This window comes from Cheilinus undulatus, linkage group 8 (assembly GCF_018320785.1).
Source record: "Cheilinus undulatus linkage group 8, ASM1832078v1, whole genome shotgun sequence".
NCBI classification, from domain to species: Eukaryota; Metazoa; Chordata; class Actinopteri; order Labriformes; family Labridae; genus Cheilinus; species Cheilinus undulatus.
In genome coordinates this window covers 52,013,488-52,033,271 of record NC_054872.1, presented here as the reverse complement: position 1 = coordinate 52,033,271, position 19,784 = coordinate 52,013,488, and the positions used below count along the sequence as shown (strand labels likewise).

The window sequence follows — 19,784 nt, the reverse complement described above, 5'->3', positions numbered from 1 at the left end:
ATTTCTGCTTCATCTTTCCCAGTTTAGAGTTGTTTTGGGATTTATTCTGCTTTTTTTAGGGTTGATGGATAAATAAGTTAGCTTCTAAGCTTAACAAAATTACAACAAACTGTACCTAAAATTGTTAAAACAGGATGTTTTTGCTCCTTCTTGTTGTTGAAGCAAGGCTAGCAGCTTCCCATGTGTCCAGTCTTTGAGCTTAACTTCTTCCTGGATCTCTCAGTGCAAGTAGGGAGGATTTTCTCCCTAAAAGGTCTGACTCTTCTTGAAATTCTCCCAGTGACATCCCCGTTGTAAAGTCCTAAAGTGCCAACACGATCCAAGGAGGTTCTGCGATATAAAATAGTTCCTTTTCTCCACATTTCATCATTCAAATCCACATAATCCAGTCAGGTTTAGCAGGTTTGTCCTCCTGGTGGTAAACCCCCACATCTGTTGAAGGCTTGACCTCACAGCGTTGGATTTCTGAGCAATAAAAGTCCATCATCATAAGAAGTAAAGTCTCTCACAGCAACAGAGAGGCTTTCAGAGCGCAAACATCCCGGAGACGAGTCCTGGAGTGCCCCACGAAGCCGACCGTCCCGTCAGCCAAAGGCGTTTCCATTGCGTGCATTCTGGAGCCGGTTCCTGCTGCGGACGGGTCGGTCCCGGCTGAAGATGGTGTCCTGGTCGCTGTCAAGCTCCGACTCCGACATCATCAGGCTGGAGTTGTGCTCTGTGCTGCGGTGTTTGATACCTGGACACAGGAAACATCCTTTATATCCGCTGCTTTACTGCGACGAACGTAAAATTCTTCATCTCTCTAATGCTGGGTATTTAACACCAACCAGGTTTGCTTTGTGGTTCTGTCTCCACATTGGGAATAAAACTTTCAGCCCTTTCTTTACACAATGAGAACATTTTAGGGTGTAGTCACTAGTTCAGTGGGTTTTCATTAGGCTTATTATCTCTGACTTACTGAATTTGGGTCTGAGCTCCACCCTCTCCTGCTCGTCCATGTTGTCCAGGATGGTGTATTTAGTTTTCTTCCTCACTTTGGTTTGTCTCCTCCTGCATACCGTACACAAACACAGAGATTTAAATGATAATGTGTCAAATTTAAAGGTCACATATTCCACCTCCATTCCCTTCCCGCTCTCTCTTTCTCCACATTTCAGAAAATGTGTGCTGAAACAAGCCGTTCTCATAGTTTCCCCTCATGATGTCATGTTGGGAGTTAGCTCCACCCCCAGGTTTGGTTGGCCCTCCCTGCTTGGAAGAAAGTTCTGCCCTCCTCTACTGATCCTCTTCTCAGCTGAGAGGAGGATCAGGAGAGCCACGTCCATTTCCTGAAAGAGGCGTGGTCAGGGGCGGAGTCAGACAGCTCTTTAACGTTTAAAGCCACAGACACAGAAACAGCTCGTTCTGAAACAAAGGGGTTTTTAGACATGCAGAAATCCTATACTGGAGCGTTTTCACAGCAACAAACTTCGCAGGCATATTTTGGTGACCTCTGAGACCGATATAAACTCGTCAGGGGTCAAAGGGGTCAAATATGTGACCTTTAAAGTGAAAAACAGTGGGGTACAGGTCTGACCTCTTGCAGCAGCAGATGAAGGTCCAGCTGACTGTCAGGATGATGATCATGAGCATGAAGCTGGTCAGGATGACATAGAGGACTCTCCACTCTGGCGGCAAGAAACAGGAAGTAGAATCAAGCAATGACTCTAAGATCAACCAGCATGATAGTAAGCAGAAATTTTCAGAAAGAAATTCATCAGTATATTTGATTTGAAACTCACCACAGTTGCTCTCTCCATCGCCGAGGTAACGACGAACCAGGTTCTCCGTCCAGAAGGGGTCGCATAAGCACTCCTTTGTGATTGGATCACACTGGCCACGCCCCGAGCAGTGAAGCTGACACACTGACAGGAAAATAAGAAGACAGGAAGTTAAAAATGACACTAAAAGCATCTCTGACAAAACATACAAATGATCACTAAATGCAGAATAAAGGTAGGACTGTAACTCATGTTGTCGTCATGGTAACAGACTTTTAAGGAAGTCAGGAAGCTGTCCAGTGCTGAACCACCAGAGCCTACTAGATGCCAAAGATGTTTTTTGGCCAGTTGACTGCTTTTCAAGGATATTTATCACTGTTGTCAAGCTGGACCCATGTGTCTGGGCTTTTTCTCCCCTGGAAATACACCTGGAGACTGCAGCACAGCACGACTAGGGGCTTGCAGCAACCCCAACCTACTGCCTAGACCAAGGGTGTCCAAATAATGGCCTGGGGGCAAGGGCTGAATGATTTGAGAAAATAATCTAATTGAAATTTTTGTCCCCAATATTGCAATTGTGATTTGATATGCAATTATTTCTTAACTTTATTTTATTCCTAAACAAGGGCTGAACAATTTTTTAAGTGTCTAATTCTTATGATTTGACTCGTATTGCAAATTTGATATGAATTGTTGCATTGAAGGATTTTTGTCATTCTTATATTTTTTAAAATTTTCTAGACTATTCTAAAATAAATGGCACCTGAATGACTGCATATGTCATGCAGAACATCTCTGCTGCAAATTTCAGGTCAAAGAAATATTGCACCTTTTGCGATTTGAAAATTGCAGCAGGCCATATTGCGATTTTATCTAATTTTTGATTTACTGCCCAGCCCTATTGGGGGCCAAATGTGGCCCGTGGACCACTTTTGATTGGCCCGCAGCAAATTTGAAAAATAAAATGAAATATGGCCCACATTAGAACGTGAAACTTTTTCTTGACTGTATTGTTCTTCTGAGTTTCAGCACAAGGCATGCTAACATCTAATTCTGTAAACAAATATTTTGACAAGAAGATTTTATTGATGTTTCTATTTATTTGTGACCACTCTAAGATGACACTGTAAATGGTAAACATATTGGCAACCACAGTACCAACGTTACCTTGATTTATAACAACCTAGTTAATAACCCCACTAATTGCCCCACGTTGCGCGTCAAATATGTCGTGGCTTGAGCTAATGCACAGAAGTTATACAAAAAGACATGTCAGGAGACAAACAAGTTAAATGCAACCTCAGGTGATCTTTTCAATAAGCACATATATGCAGAGTTACACAAGCATAAGAGTGAGACCCCGACTCTCAGTCCACGTGTGCACATACGTGTCCACGTGCACCTAACTACACACTTCTGAATGTTCACCACACACACATTTCTTGGTACCTATCAAAACACTTACTGGAATGTCCTAAAATCAGTCTAAGGTTACTTCTCCCAGGTTATCACACGAATCACTAGGCATCTGTCTTCTCAGCATTGTTTCAGTATCCTTTTCCAGAACAGAAGTCAAAGGCTATGTGAGGACAGATAACATAATAAACCCACAATAGCAGCACCAATCGTGTTCTAGGTGTGTAGCCAGGGTCAACCAGGTCAGACTGGCCTCCCCAAAATCCTTCAATTGACCAGCTATTTGCCTTGCCAACCACTAACTAGCCCAATCACACCCAATCACTAAGAATATCTTAATCTACATTAGACTGGTTTATAACTTTAATAATCTGAAGTATATGAAAGTGGCCCCACTGTTCTTATACATGTCAGTATGTGGCCCTCAGCGGAAAAAGTCTGGACACCCCTGGCCTAGACGATATCCGAGGTTGTGCTTACTTGCTACATCCACCTTTTACTCCACCCTAAAGGTGAGGCCTTGATTTTTTTCAACAAATTATTTTCCCATCCCCCTGATAATATGCAAGGACATCTAGAGAACCACCTGGGTTGTGTCAGTCCTGAGGCCGTAACATAAATATAAAACAAAATCACATTTTTTTATAAAATGGCAAAAGAAAAAAAATGCCATGGCAACCATTATGGAACAATTTCTTGTTTTTTATAACCAAAAATTTCAGGCGAACTCCTGTTCAATGTCTAAATGGCACTGAACATTGGCAACATTTCAGTGCCTTTGACACGACTGATATTAACAGGTGCAATCAAGAAACAAAGCCCAAGCTGCAGAATCAGCTGGTGATCCTGCTTTGATTGTACAAGTTTAAGCAGCACAACAACTATAATCTTAAACATGCCAGATATTCATCTGATCAGGTGGGATTCACTGATCCGGCCATGATTGGGCATCAGAAATTCTGACTTGAAAATAAGTTTTGTGCCTCTAAAATCAGGTCAGAATCCTCCTGAAACCACAAAGCGTATGCAGACATAAGGCAGGAAGAGGCTGTAGAAATGCCAAGAAAAACATCTGTTTGCATTTTAACACGTATGTTTTATAAAATGCACAATGCATCCACGTTTTTTTGTCTTTTATCAATCATTTTCAGTTGTTAGCAGCACACAGCTTCATAAATCTAACCTTCTAATCTCTGCAGTGTTTGTACTCACAGACTGTGTCGACTCTCAGCACTCTGAACAGCAGGTAGTCGCTCTTCTCTCTCAGTAGCTGGCTTCTCAGCAAACTCACGATCCTGGAGCCAGAGAGCGGCCCCGAGGGGCCCAGCACAGAGAACCGCAACACGGTGCTGCAAAACAAACAGATATAAAAATAACAACACTGTTTATGCACAGAATAAACTGGAACAGTACAGTGGTGAGGGAGGCGGTAGTCTGACTTTTCGAAATCTTTAAGAAAAGGGATGAAAATGAAGTCCTGGACCGTGACTTTTAACCTCCAAAAGTGATCAGTTCATCCTTTAGTCAGAGAAGATATTTGTGCAAAGTTTGGAAAAGTCCCTCTCAGCTGTCTTTATTTTGTGTTCACAAGACGAGCAGACAGATCAACAGATGTTCAGACCTCCTGCTCATTTCTAATTATTAAACCTTCCCGTCAATTTCAAGTGGCCCTATTCTTTTTTAAAAACAGAATTACAGAGGGGTACATGGAAATCTTCCGCTATGAAACAAGACGACCAGTGTCCACCCTACCCCTAGAAGTAAATGTACAAAACGTAAGGCTACATGGCCGGGACAAGGGGTGTATTTGAACTGAGCTAATGTCTGTCGCCAGTGCAGAGGCATTAAAATGTAAAGAACTCGAGATGATCTGTGTGACAGCTGTACGTCTGCTTAGACTGAACCACTCAGTAAATAAACAGCCGGCCAGCAGCCGTGTTACCTGAGGTGGGAGTGTCCCTGCAGCGCTCGGACCTGAATGTCTCCGTCAAGGACGTGCAGCAGAGCGGCGAGCTGTCGGACCACCGTGTCCCTCTGAGACACGCTCACCTGAGACACCGACACCAACATCTCCAGCTCCACCTCCTCACCCCCACCAGGCTCTACGGAGACACAGCAGGAACATAATTCACTGTATTAAACAGAGACACACAGTATTATCTATATCAGCAGACATGAAAATTCTGTATATGTTTGTGGACTCAGGTGCCATCCTGTCTGGAACTGTGCACACCTGTGCACATTCTGATTGGTGCTTCAGTTCTGACCTGTGCAGCCTTTGCTTTTACGGTAGCTACATGTGACACTACAAACCAATCAGGAAAGTTTTAAATACACACTGAAGAACCGAGCTGAAAGAGAGACAAGACGCTGAGCTTTGAAATAAGAAAAATAGGGGCTTCTTTTTATCCAGAGTGGTCAGACTGTTATATATTTATTCTTCCCACAAGGTGGATTATAACCAAAATGCCACGTAAATTAAACCAGAGCCTAAAACGAGCTGACACACATCACTACATCACATAGTTGACTTGCTAGGGAGACAGCAAAGCTTTATGGATGCATTGATTGTTTAATGGGCCAGAACAGAAACAACTGTGCAGACTGAAGGCAGATGTGGTGGAGTTCCATCAGAATCTGAGAACTGAATGTAAAAACAAAAGTAGAAAAACCAGCCCACAGTGTCTAGTGACGAATGTAAAAAATCAAGACCCTTTGAGCTTGAATTTAGACTTTTTAAAAGCATTCATTTTTGCCAAATCAAATCTCAGATCTCTTTCAGGAATAAGTTCTGTCCTTGTCTTACCTGGTCGGACCTCCACAGTCGCCATGGCAGCACAGGATCGTCCCTGAGCGTCGGTCACCCTCAGCTGGAACAGGTAGGTACCTTCAACCAGGTTGGCCAGGTAGAGGGAGGCCTGAGTGTCTGAGCCGTACAGGACGTCCTGAATCAACATGAGTTCATCAGCAGAGGATTCATGTTGGAATGTTTAAATTTCTAAATATAATAGATTTGTTTTTTGCCTTTATGTAAATAGGACAGCTGAAGAGAGATAGTAGATATACAGAGAGAGAAAATGGGGAAGACATGCACCAAACAGCACCTGGGATTTGATCTTTAGCCTCAGTATCTGGGAGCATGCTCTACCATCTGAGCTAAAGGTTTGAATGGAACATGTGTAGAGGTTTACAAATGCCAGTAAGTTCTTTATTTTTTATCACATGGTGATAATAATGTATACCCCTGTATATCTGAGGAAGGTGTAAAAGTATTAAAAATCAGAAACTGCTCAGTCCTCCTACAAATATCTCTATAGAAAAATTGTTCAAACTTAATCAGGTATACGCAAAGACAAACATTTGTACAAATTTCTAAAGCAGTTTTACTCAATCCTGCTCAACCAAATAGCCAAATTGTTGAAAAATACCTTTGCAAGAGCCACAATCTAAGTGGTGAAAAGTAGCAAAACAGCTTGAAGTAGCAATAACAAAAAGTTAAAGGTGGCAAAAATGGTCAAAAAGCAACAGTAATGGGTGAAAAGGGGTGAGAATGGGGAGGAAAAGTGGAAAAGGGGTCAGAAAGTAGCAAAAAAATAGGTGAGAAGAGACAAAAAATGAGTTATAGGTGACAAAATGGTCCAAATGTGGCAAAAAATTAGTGAAAAGTGACTAAAATGGGCAAAAAGCAGACAAGAGTGGCAAAAATGGGCAAAAAATAGGAAGCAAGTGGTATTTAGTAGCAAAAGGTAGCTAAAATGGGTGAAAAATGGTGAAAAAGGGCAAAAATGGGATATAGTGGCAAAAAGAAGTGGCAAAAACGGGCAAAAAAAGAGGAAGCAAGTGGTATTTAATGGCAACAGGTAGCTCAAATGGGTGAAAAATGGCAACAAAAATGGTGAAAAGGGGAAAAAAGGGGTAAAAATTGGAACAAGAAGTGGCTAAAATGGGCAAAAAGTAGAAAAAAAAGTGGTATTTAATGACAAAAGGTATCTTAAATAGGTGAAAACTGGGGGTAAAAATGGTATAAAAGAGGCAAAAAATGGGTTAAAAGTTGCAAAAAAAATTGTCAAAATGGGTAAAGAAGTAAGAAAAAGATGGTGTTTAATGAAAAAAGGTAGCTTTAGTGGGTGAAAAGTGGCAAAAAATGGTGAAAATAGGGCAAAAAGATTTTCTGGGGGAATAATATTGAAAATGAAGACATCAAAGAGCCACGCGAGTATCACTGGGCTCAAGTCTCTTGTATCAGTGTTGTGTACTGACCCCAGCAGCAGGACTCTGGCTGTCTCTGACCCACAGGAAGTGGACCTCGCTCTGGTCACCGTCAGTCACAGATCCTCTCAGGATCAGGGAGTTGTTGGGGAGCGTGAGAGTGTGGCTGCCGCTGGCGTGAGCGACTGGAGGAAGACTTCTGGCTGCAGGAGAAGAAAAGATGATGAAATCAAGCTGCTGAAACTTTATGGAGTTCTCTCATCAGGTATGAATCACACCGACAGACCTTCCTGAACTCTGACGGTGAGTGAAGCGCTGTCTGTTGCCCCCTCCTGGTCAGAGACCGTCAGTCTGAAGGTGTAGCGTCCCACCCGGAGGCCCGTTACCGTGGCTACAGCCTCGTCTCCTCCCTCCAGCTTTAACCCTGGAGGACCACTGAGACAGAAAGATAACAAGTGTGAGGAAAAGGTCTTTAAGAACGAGAAATAAATCATCCATCAAACCTTCCCTACCTCACAGCGTCCCAGTGATAGCTGACGATGCCATGGTCGTCTGTGCTTGCCCTGCCATCGAGTGTCAGGCTGCTCACAGGGAGAGACAATGTCCTGTCTTGACCCACTATGGCCACTGGACCACAGTTTGACCCCCCGACTGATGAGACTGGAGGAAGAGGAGAGGGAACCAGAAAAGAGGGATCATGGTTTGTTAGTAAAACAAAATTACTGCAGCGCTTCTGCCACAGCTGGAGGGTTTTGAGGTTGTTACAGCAGATGTTACGTCCCTTTAGCCCCCTCTGCTGTTCACAATACACATTAAAATATTTTATAGCATTAAGTACAGCCTGCATTCCAAAAAAGTTGGGACACTGTGTAAACTGTAAATAAAAAACAGAATCAATGATTGTCAAATCTCATAAACCCAGATTTAATTCACAAGAGAACATAAACAACATATCAGATGTTGAAACTAAAACATCAGAAAGTAAGGACAGGGCACCAAAAGGCTGGAAAAGTAAGTGGTACTAATGAAAAACAGTAGGAGTAGAATTTTGCAACAAATTAGGTTAATTGGCAACAGGTCAGTCACATGGCTGGGTATAAAAGGAGCATTTTAGATGGGCAGAGTCTCTCAGAAGTAAAGATGTGCAGAGGTTCACCAATCTGTGAAAAACTGACTAAAAATTTTGAACAATTTCAGAAAGACTCTCCTCCATCTACAGTCCATAATATCATCAACAGATTCAGAGAATCTGGAGAAACCTTTTTGAACAAGGGACAAGGCTGAAGGGGCCTTCAGGGGCCACTGCATTAAAACAGGCATGATTCTGTAGTGAAATCACTGCATGGGCTCAGGAACATTCCAGAAATCATCATCTGTCAACGCAGTTGGCCATGCCATCCACAAATGACAGTTAAAGCTGGATCATGGAGAGAAGAAGCCATATGTGAACAGGATCCAGAAACACCGCCGTCTTCTCTGGACCAAAGCTCATTTAACATGGACTGAGGAAACATGGAAAACTGTTCTGTGGTCAGAGGAAAGCACAGACGCCATGTCCTGTGGACTAAAGAGGAGAGGGAGCATCCAGCTTGTTCTCCTGGCTCAGGTCTAAAGCCTGCATCTCTGATGGTATGGGGTTGCATTAGTGCCTATGGCGTGGGCAGCTCTAACATATAGAAAGGAACTATCAATGCTGAAAAGTAGAGAGAGCTTTTAGAGCAACATATGCTCCCATCCAGACAACGTCTCTGTCAGCAAGACCATGCTAAACCACATACCACATCCATCACAACAGCATCAATCACCGATAGAAAACATTTGGAGCATCAGAAAAGGAAAAATACAGCAAAGAAGACCCCGCTAGAATCCTACATTAGACAAGAATGGGACAACATTCCTCACCCAAAACTCCATCAGCTGGTCTCCTTACTTCCCAGACGTTTACAGACTGTTGTTAGAAGAGGCTTAGTCAAATGATCAGTGGTGTGTGATCTCCCAGTGTAATCTGTGTTCATTTATTATTAGGCACATTTTCTTCTGTCTGTTCTAATTATTTCAGACACAGCCACATACAATATTTAGGTCCTTTACTCCGACTCTGAATGGATAATCAGGGACTCTCAAACATTTACCAGCCTTTTACCGTGCTATATCAGATCTTACCGGACTCTGCAGTTGTAGCAGAGGATGTGGTGACGGTTGGAGGGTGGGTACTGGGAGGTGAGGTGGTGGTGGGCTCCGACGTTAAGGCTCTGGCTGAGGGTCGAGTGGAAGTCGATGGAACTGAAGCTGCTGACTGGAGCAACTTCAACAAGTCTGTTGAGCATCAAAAATGACAGGGAGTGTCTTTACTACTTCAGTAACTCATAAAGGATCTTCTAGCAAGGATGAAGTACAAGCTCAGGTCTCATCTCTGTTTTAGACTTTCACTCAAAGTTCTAAATTTCACTTTGAACACAAGATTCCATTAAAGAAATACATCAGTACCATGACAAAATATTAAAGAAACAGAGGCAATAAACAAGAAACGCCCAACTTGTCATTTAAATAATCATGTTCTGAATTAAACCTTATCTGTGTATGTCTTACCAGTGGGCAGAGGGGAAACTGAAGCATCAGATTTAACAGTGGGCAGCAACGTCTGAATGACAGGGTTTTCACTGGACGCAGTCAGGGGCTGATCTGCCAAAAAAGAAGGTTAAAATGATCTATAAAACGCTGGATTTATTTGGTTTAGATAAGCATTCTCATGTTGATTCATATACACAAGTATATACATATATATTCATACATAAGTACATGAACCACAAGGGATGCTCTCCTCGAGACAAGCCAGAGAAGAATAACAGCAGCGAGGTAATTCAGCCATGCAGGCAGGGTTATCTGTTTTTCATGATTTTACTTATTTGGAGTAAAACTGAGCCAAGGATTCAGAACATTAAAAAAACAGAATTGTTAAAGTTTTGGATGCAGTTGTTCAAAAATGAATGTTCTTAGTTTTACCTGGCTGTGCAGACGTGCTGATATGCTGTTGAGGTGAGCCAGCTGTGGGAAGGGAAGTCCTTATATGGTCATTTTGGGAGGAGTCAGTTGTTGGTTTCTCTGAAGGCGCTGATGAAGCGGTGATGCTTTCTGTATTAGCCTGTAAATACAAGACTGTTGATTAGCAGACATTTTTATTAGTGTGCAGTCGGACTAATTTTTATTGTCACAGAATAATCAGCTTCTATGCTCCATTTTTAAACATTTTAGTCTAAATGTCAAACAAAAACATCTTCTAATTGCTCCACTGGTTTTCTCCATCCTGCAGCAGTGAAGCAGGCTGCAACCCTTGATGGATCACTGTACATCCACTAAAAGTTGTTTTTATCATTAAAGGTTGCAGACTGTTAATCCAAAACCCAGTTTACACATTGACAAACCTCCCAAATAAATCCTAAAATTCTCAGGGTGAGCTGCAGGATTGAGTGCAGAGATTTTTAAAAATAGTTTTCTCCTCCTCTTGAGGACAGACCCCACTGAAGCTTGACTCCAATAAATTTGCATCATGATGTGTTTTTCTGGCCACTTTAATCACTGCTAACTACAAGTAAATAAGATTTTTTTATATATATGTGGGCTTTATACTATGTGTGTACTGTTAAGCTGAGACTCAACAGACGATCTGGCGCTCTTTCAGGATGTTACGCGCTAACAAATGACAGCATTACAGAGGTCTATGGCAAACAGAAAAGGACATTTGACCTGTAAGTCCTGTAATGCTAATATCTGACTACACTGCAAATAGGACTTGGCTGGACTGGGTTTAGATGGACTTCAGTATATTTTAGTATATTTCTCTGTTTTTTTTTCCTTCCAGAATGCAAATGGAATACTGTGGCATGTAAACACCTTATCCTGATTTCAGACTACCTGCACAGGCATGGCTTTGATTTCATGTTAATTTCACTTTGAAATGTTTGGATGTCTGGAGGAGGGACAGCTAGTCCTCCCTGTCCAAAGCTGCTGTGTCTGCAACAGAGCCGCCTGTGTGAGATTTGTTGTGCCTAAAAGCACTCAGATTTTGAATACAGGTCAGGATGAACAGATCAGTTTCAAGTCATGAAGGAAACATGAGCACAGTTGACCCTGGAAATATAGAATGACCGGTCACACTATGAGTCACCAAGATTTCAGAGATCTGTGTGTCAGAGAGACGGCACTCAGTCAGTATCCTACTACATCTGTCAGACTTTTGCACTATATTATCAGCATGATATCTAATATATAATCAACAGATATTAGCTTAAAATGAATTATCAGTATCTGCAGATATCAGAATTTCTGCTAATATTTTAGCTTTACAAATCTGCCTAAATCAGCTGTATGAACAAATAAGTTAGTGGAGGAAGCTAGTGGAATTTAGGCTGGACCACCAGACCTACATCAGCTGAAGTCTTTTCTTTATTCTTAATCATTCTTAACACTTTTAAGGACTGAAATGTGTGAATTTGTTCGTCCTCTACCTTTAAATAGTGAATTTTAATGACCAAAGTTTTAGGACTAACCTAACATTTTAATATCGGTATCAGCTAGGGCTGGGCAGTTCATCAAAATTTAGATTAAAATGCGATGTCCTACTTTAATTTTCAAATTAAATTAGGTCCAATATTTCTTTAACCTGAAATGTGTAAAAATTCCAGTTTAATACATTTTTCCCCAGCAGAGATGTTATGCGCTACACATCGTGCAAACATTAAAGAGTAAATTTTTTTAGAATAGTCTGAAAAAAAGATCATTCCCTATAACACAAAAAATTAGGGATGCACGATATTGCATAATTGCCGATATCTGATGTGCCGATATTTACAGATTCATTTTAGCCGATATCGATACCAATATTTAGATATGTCTCACATAACTAAAAATTGAGTCCATTGAACACAATTTTAGGTTTGAGGATGAAAAAAGCAACAAACATTTTTCTTAAAACACTTTAAAGTTTAAAGAATGAGAATGAATAAAAAATATTAGTATACAGTCGCTAGAAAAAGTATGTGAACCCTTTGAGATTTCTTGGATTTCTGCATCAATTGGTCATCAAATGTGCTCCGATCTTCATCTAATTCACAACAATAGACAAGCACAGTCTGCTTAAACTAATACTGCACAAAAAATGATATATTTTCATGTTTTTATTGAACAAAACATGTAAACATTCACAGTGCAGGGTGGAAAAAGTATGTGAACCCCTAGGCTAATAACTGGTTGACCCTCCTTTGGCAGCAATAACCTCAACCAAACGTTTCCTGTAGTTGCAGATCAGACCTGCACAGCGGTCAGGAGGAATTTTGGACCATTCCTCTTTACAAAACTGTTTCAGTTCAGCAATATTCTTGGGATGTCTGGTGTGCATCGCTCTCTTGAGGTCATGCCACAGCATCTCAATCGAGTTGAGGTCAGGACTCTGACTGGACCACTCCAGAAGGCGTATTTTCTTCTGTTGAAGCCATTCTGTTGATTTACTTCTATGCTTTGGGTCATCCTGTTGCATCACCCATCCTCTGTTGAGCTTCAGTTGGTGGACAGATGGTCTTAAGTTTTCCTGTAAAATGTCTCGATAAAATTCATTTTTCCATCAATGACAGCAATCCATCCAGGCCCTGAGGCAGCAAAAAAGCCCCAAACCATGATGGCCCCTCCACCATATTTCACAGTTGGGATGAAGTTTTGATGTTGGTGTGCTGTGCCTTTTTTTCTCCACACATAGCGTTGTGTGTTCCTTCCAAACAACTCAATTTTGGTTTCATCTATGGACAGAATATTTTTCCAGTAGTGCTGTGGAACATCCAGGTGCTCTTTTGTAAACTTAAAACCTGCAGCAATGTTTTTTTTGGACAGCAGTGGCTTCCTCCGTGGTGTCCTCCCATGAACTCCATTCTTGTTTAATGTTTTACTTATTGTAGATTTGTCAACACAAATGTTGGCATGTGCCAGAGATTTCTGTAAGTCTTTAGCTGACACTCTAGGATTCTTCTTCACCTCATTGAGCATTCTGCGCTGTGCTCTTGCAGTCATCTTTACAGGACGACCACGCCTAAGGAGAGTAGCAACAGTGCTGAACCTTCTCCATTTGTAGACAGTCTGTCTTACCGTGGACACATGAACATCAAGGCTTTTAGAGATACTTTTGTAACCCTTTCCAGCCAAATGCAAGTCAACAATTCTTGATCGTAGGTCTTCTGAGAGCTCTTTTGTGCCAGGCATGGTTCACATCAGGCAATGCTTCTTGAGAACAGCAAATTCAAAACTGGTGTGTGTTTTTTAAAGGGCAGGGCAGCTTTAGCCAACACGTCCAATCTCATCACATTGATTGGACTCCAGGTTGGATGACTCCTGGCTCCAATTAGCTCTTGGAGAAGTCATTAGCCTAAGGGTTCACATACTTTTTCCACCCTGCACTGTGAATGTTTACATGTTTTGTTCAATAAAAACATGAAAACATATCATTTTTGTGCAGTATTAGTTTAAGCAGACTGTGTTTGTCTATTGTTGTGAATTAGATGAAGATTGGAGCACATTTGATGACCAATTGATGCAGAAATCCAAGAAATCTCAAAGGGTTCACATACTTTTTCTAGTGACTGTATATGACCAAATTTAACAGTTGATATCTGCTGATATGCATGGCCAAAATATCAGATGTAAATATCTGCAAAAATTTTGATATCTGCTGATACTGATATTTGTCATTTTTGCTAATATCTGCCGATAATATCGTGCATCCCTACAGTAAATATGTTCTTTCTTTCAGAATCACCCAGCCCCCTTGTGTTTGTTGAAAATACACAAGTAAAGGAACTTAAAAATAAACTGATATTAAACCACAATCATAATAATGGGTAAAAATAACAATTAGTTCATTTCTTAAATCATTCAGCTCTAGTCTCAACATATCAGATATGGACAAAAATTCAAAATCCTGCATCCCTACTTTTCAAGCCTGAAATGCAAATACAAAAGCATTTCCAGTAGTCTTTTCAAAATAAAAGCTTACTCTTTTCTGCTACAATAAGCTACCCACAAGTTCACAAAATGCTTTAACTTTGAAATTGTTTCTGGAACAGTTATTCAGTGAATAAAGTCCTTTGCAAGTGTGTTAAGCTCCTCCTGGATCCCTAAATGATGTTCCTAATAATTTATGGCAATTTTAGCTCAATAGCATTAATAAAAACTAGAAAAGCACAAGGAGAGAGCAGACCTCTGCCATTAGCCCTAATTCCCAATAGTAAAGAATCCTTTAAAAATTCCTGGATCCAGACGGTGATCCGGATCAGTCCCAAAATGTAATCAGTTCTTCCTTATGCCATTTCTGACATTTCCTGACAATTTCATCAAAATCCATCCATAACTTTTTGAGTGATGTTGCTAACAAACTAACAGACAAACTAATAAACCCTGCCAATCACATAACCTCCTTGGCGGGGGTAACGAAAACCTAATAATGAAAAAATTTAGTTTTATAAACTACCTTGAGGCCGCCCTCTCACTCTTTACCTATCTGCCTTTCTCACCTGTGTTATTAGATGTGCGTACTTTTTAAAAAGTAAATAAGTTTCTGTATAACAACCCTAATAACTTCTGAACAGATATGACAACAGCCTGAAAAATTAAGAGTGTGTAATGTGTCTAAATTATTGAAATGTATTCATTAGGACCGAAATTTTCAGAGTCCTCTCTATGGATACACCACATCTGCATTATTGAACCGTGCTAAACCTGAAATAGTCCATGTAAACACACTCAGTGGTGGCTGAAATAAGCTTTTTTTCTTACACAATAACATCAAATAATTAACCATGGGAGAGGATGACTAATAAGTCCTGTTTTCTACAAGAGAAATGTACTGTTTTTGTCTTTGAAGGCTTTGAAAAGAGCAACGTGATGTCTGTCTCTGGTTACAAAGGTGCTTAATAATTAAAAAAGAGGTCTACCCTTATACTGCTGAGGTTTTGGTGTGAAATGTTGAAACCCTCTTTAACCTGATTAACTCGGTCACTCACTCTTTTCTCCTCAGCAGCTGACTCAGTTGGTCTCCTGGTTCTGTCCTCCTCTCCTCTCCTCGTCTCCCCCTCAGAGGAGGCTCTATTTTGAGCTCCGTTGCTGTCAGTCACCCCCCTCCCTGCTCCATCCTCCGTCTCTGATTGGTTTAACCCTTCTTGTCCCTTTAAGGCCGTCTCTTCTGTCCTCGTCTCCACCTCTGAGCCTGGCGCTCCCCTCTCCTCCTGGCTCCCCTCTGGATACTCAAAATCCAGCATCCCAGGGTCGGAAAAGTCCCTCCGGACCCCGTCAAACAAAGCAAGATCCTTCAGGGCCTCAATGTCTCCCGGGGCCTCAGAGGACCGTGACGGGGGCCTCCAGCGACCTCCATACGGCTCTCCTCTCACCAGGGACTGCAGCACCAGCGTTTGAGGTGACGCTCTGCGCAGGAAGGCGAGGACAGAGTCGGCCCCTGGTCTCTCTCTGGGCGAGCAGTTCTCCCTCTGCTGGCAGCTCAGGACGTAGCAGCGACCCTCAAACAGCCACGCCAGGTCATAGCCTGGTAGGTCGCAGCACGCCGCCACGCACTGGGACAGAGAAGTCACGCCTGGAACACGCAAAATACCGCTGGTCTCTACAGCTGGAGACACCACGGCCTCGGAGAAGGTCGCCCCCTGCCAGCATTGGGATGCTACAACAACTGGAACAGCAAAATACAGAGAGTTAACTCCAGCAATGGGAATCAAAAATCCAGTCTGATGCATCTCTAGCTTTAATCACAAAACAAACTAACAAAAGAAACATGAATGCTGTACCTTCCACACCATAAAGCAGCAACAGGAACGTTCTCTCCCACATTGTCATTCAGCCTGAGATCTAAAATAGAAAGAAGCAGCACAGATATTTACTGTAGACTTTAGAGGTAGACAGATTCACCAGTTTAACTTTAGGACTGGATGGTAACAGCCCTGTCGCACGAACAGATCTCAGTAGCCATGTTTATCTGCTGTGTCCAGCTGATTCAGCTGATAAATCAAATAAAAATTTTTTACTGGGCAAAAGAACTCACATTCAGGACAAAATCTGATTTGTTTTTGTGGTCAAACTGTTGGCACCATGGAAGTAATGCACCAAGAAAGACGTGGGACAGCTTCCTACAGCTGTAAGCTAAGTTCTGACTGGGACTTTTCTGATCTTTTACTGATGATGTGATATTCTCTTAAACAGAAACGTCCAGGAAATGAAATACAAGTGTAGTATTCCTAGTGTCGAGCCACTCCTGAACCACAGACATCATCAATCTCACCTGGGCTAAGGAGAAAAAGAACTAGACTGTTGTGGTCTCAGTGGTCTGAAGTTCTGTTTCTAGATGGATATAAATTTAGAATTTCATTAGTAAATCAAAATCCCAGAGTCTGGAAGAAGACCAGAGAGGTTCAGAATCCTTCAGGTCTTGAAGTCTAGTAGGGTCTCCACGGTAGAGATTTTAGAGCCCTTCATGCTTCCATCTGCTGAGAAGCTTTATGGAAATACTGATTTCTTTTTCACCTGCCAGTGAAGCTAAAACTTACAGAAACTGTTTCACTGACCATGGGATCACTGTGTTTGATTGGCCAGCCAATTAGTCAGACCTGAACCCTGATTGGCTGAACCTGATTGGCTCCATGACACATTGCACATACGCAGTCATTTGTGCAAAAGGAGCTCCAACTTATCATTGAGGGCATAAATGTGCAGAATTTTACAGAAGGTCAACATTTCTGTCGGATCAATCCTTCTTTTGGACTGATGTTTTGTGATATTCCAATATTTAGAGACGGTGGATTTTAAATTTGTGTGAGCTGTAAGCAGTAATCATCAAGATTAAACCAGAGAAAGTTTTAAAATATATAAGCTTGGAATGGTGGATCAGGAATATATTAAACGTATAGTATTTTCATTTTTTGAATGAAGTCACAGGAAAGAAAACCTTTTCATTATATTCTTGGTGTTCACCTGTAGAAGTTGTAAAAACAGCCGTCTCTCAAAACTACGGGCCTATGAATGGAAAGGGCCAGAGACTAGACTACCGGTATTTGCACTGTTAAGCCTGTTGAATAGGCCTCATAATGTGACTACTCTGTTCATTAACTGTGTAACTCAGCCAAAACACTGAACCCTGAATTGCTCCCACTGCTGTGGAAGTGGCTGTGACTGGGATTAGCCCATGACCCTTTACACAGCAGCTTCCACTGTGAACAGATAGTATGATCTGCGGTGTAAAAGCACTTTAAGCAGTCAGAAGATTTGAAAAGCACTTTAAAAATTAAAGCACATTAAGCATTTAAAGAATTAAAGGAGATTTAAATAATAAAGATGCGTTCACAGAAAAAATAGAGATGACGTGCGTGAGAATTTTACATAATATAATGTCCAGGTGGTGCTGAAATATGCTCATAGTGGAAAAAATCCAGTAAAATAAAAGCAACATACTATTTTTTAAAAGTTACAGGCATTTAAAGTACACCTTGTTTCTTGTATTTTGGTTCCGGAACAGTTTCAGCACCACGTTGCCGGACAGCGCCACCACAAACCCCGCCCAGCAGGAAACAACCCGCTGCTCAGTGACCGAAAATAAACGCACCTTTATCCCTCTGACATCGTAAAAAAATCATCAATTTACTGCTAGTATTTATTAGTTTACAAGGAAAGTAAATAATCAATGCTTTAATGTCAGATATGCCCCAAAAATGGCAAATATATTTTGGTTTTGAGAAATTTACACCAAACTCCATTAACAAATATGAAAATTAAAACTTTATTGGCTATTTTAACGCAGTTTTATTGAGAAAAGAAATCAACCTAAACGGTTTCTGAGTCTATAATTAGTGATTTAAACTCCGGCTTTAATTCAAAGCAGTCTCTAACACCATTTTGACTTAAATTTCGTACTTTTTCATGTAAAAATATGGCACTGTCGACTGGCCTTCCTCGTTGATAATATCAACAGTGTATACTGTTTTTATTCTGTTTTTAGTTTAAATCAGATCCAGCCTTTTAATGTTTTAGATATCGTTATATTCGGCGCTAAAAGGCGCCAACTAATGTTTTTTAAAATCCTAGTGTATTGTTTTTTCTACTCGGTATCTTTAACAGTCAAGTAGACGTTAAACTGGTCTATTTGCAGATGGAGTTTGGTGAATGTGACACAGGCTAACAGCTGAAGAGACAACAAGCTAATCAACATCAACAAACGTCGCCATAATGCTGTACCTCTTTGTCTAATGTGATCCCGAAAGGTGACGACGTGTCAGCATCCTAAACCGCCTCCTTCCCTGCACGCGCTGTCATTCTCTTTAACCGCTACAAACGCCTGAAGGCTCGCGCTAGCTAAATTTAACCCACCTGGTTGTGGCCCGTTAGCCCCAGTTCTCCCAGTATGTCCTCACTGGTGCTCCTCAGTGGATCCAGTTATCCCTGCAGGTCCCATACTGGAAGCTCACTGGGTGGGGTTAATTGGTTTCACGCTGGTGCTGAAACAGCGGCCGAAAAATCCCGAAAAGTGACGATTCCGCGCGTAACACAGATGCACCACATCCGGTCTTCACCTTCAAAATAAGACCCTTACTGGTACACAATAACATCATAAATCACAATAACATCATAAATCAGTTTTACTCAAGCCTGCTCAATCAAAGAGCCAAATTGTTGAAAAATGCCATCGCAAGAGCCACAATCTAAGTGGTGATAAGTGACTAAGATTGGCTAAAAAGCTGGGAAAAATTGGTGAAAATTGCATTTAATTACAAAAGGCAGCTGAAAAGGGCGAAAAATTGCAAAGGAGCAGGATAAAAGTGGCTAAAACTGATGAAAACAGGCAAAAATAGAATAAATTTGGCAAAAAAATGATTGAAAAGTTGCTAAAAGAAGTGGTGAAAATGGGCTAAAAGCAGCAGAAATTGATTAAAAGTGGGGGGAAAAATGTAAAAATGGGAAAAAATAAAAGTTGACAATTAAGTTTGACCATTAAAAACCTACTGTATAAGTGTGGGAAACAAACTGGTTAATGTTACTTGCAATGATAAATTAAAATCAAAGTCTAAATCAAAGTTTAAAAGAATAATATTTTAAATTAAGACATAAAAGAGCCACAAATCAACACTTAAGAGCCACATGTGGCTCTAGAGCAGTGTTACTCAACCCTGCTCAACCAAAGAGCAAAACTGTTGAAAAATACCTTTGCAAGAGCCACATTCCAAGTGGTGAAGCAAAAACAGCTTGAGGAAGCAATAAAAAAAAAGTTAAAGGTGGCAAAAATGGTCAAAAGGCAAAATAAATGGGCGAAAAGGGGTGAGAATGGAGGGGAAAAGTGGAAAAAGGGACAGAAAGTAACAAAAATTT

At 41.1% G+C, this 19,784-nt stretch overlaps 1 protein-coding gene across 1 annotated transcript; it reads right to left on the bottom strand.

Moving 5' to 3' along the window:
• Window positions 1–8: 8 nt before the first annotated feature.
• Window positions 9–18,900, bottom strand: kiaa0319 (KIAA0319 ortholog). Its single transcript, XM_041793134.1, has 16 exons — window positions 18,789–18,900; window positions 16,220–16,280; window positions 15,428–16,104; window positions 10,389–10,527; window positions 9,975–10,067; window positions 9,549–9,701; window positions 7,898–8,045; window positions 7,672–7,820; window positions 7,437–7,588; window positions 5,983–6,121; window positions 5,119–5,278; window positions 4,389–4,525; window positions 1,782–1,904; window positions 1,577–1,667; window positions 959–1,050; window positions 9–736 (listed from the first exon to the last, which is right to left on the bottom strand). Exons 2-16 carry the CDS (start codon window positions 16,266–16,268, stop codon window positions 585–587), a joined length of 2,454 nt encoding a protein of 817 aa, XP_041649068.1. The 5' UTR covers window positions 16,269–16,280; window positions 18,789–18,900; the 3' UTR covers window positions 9–584.
• Window positions 18,901–19,784: the final 884 nt, after the last annotated feature.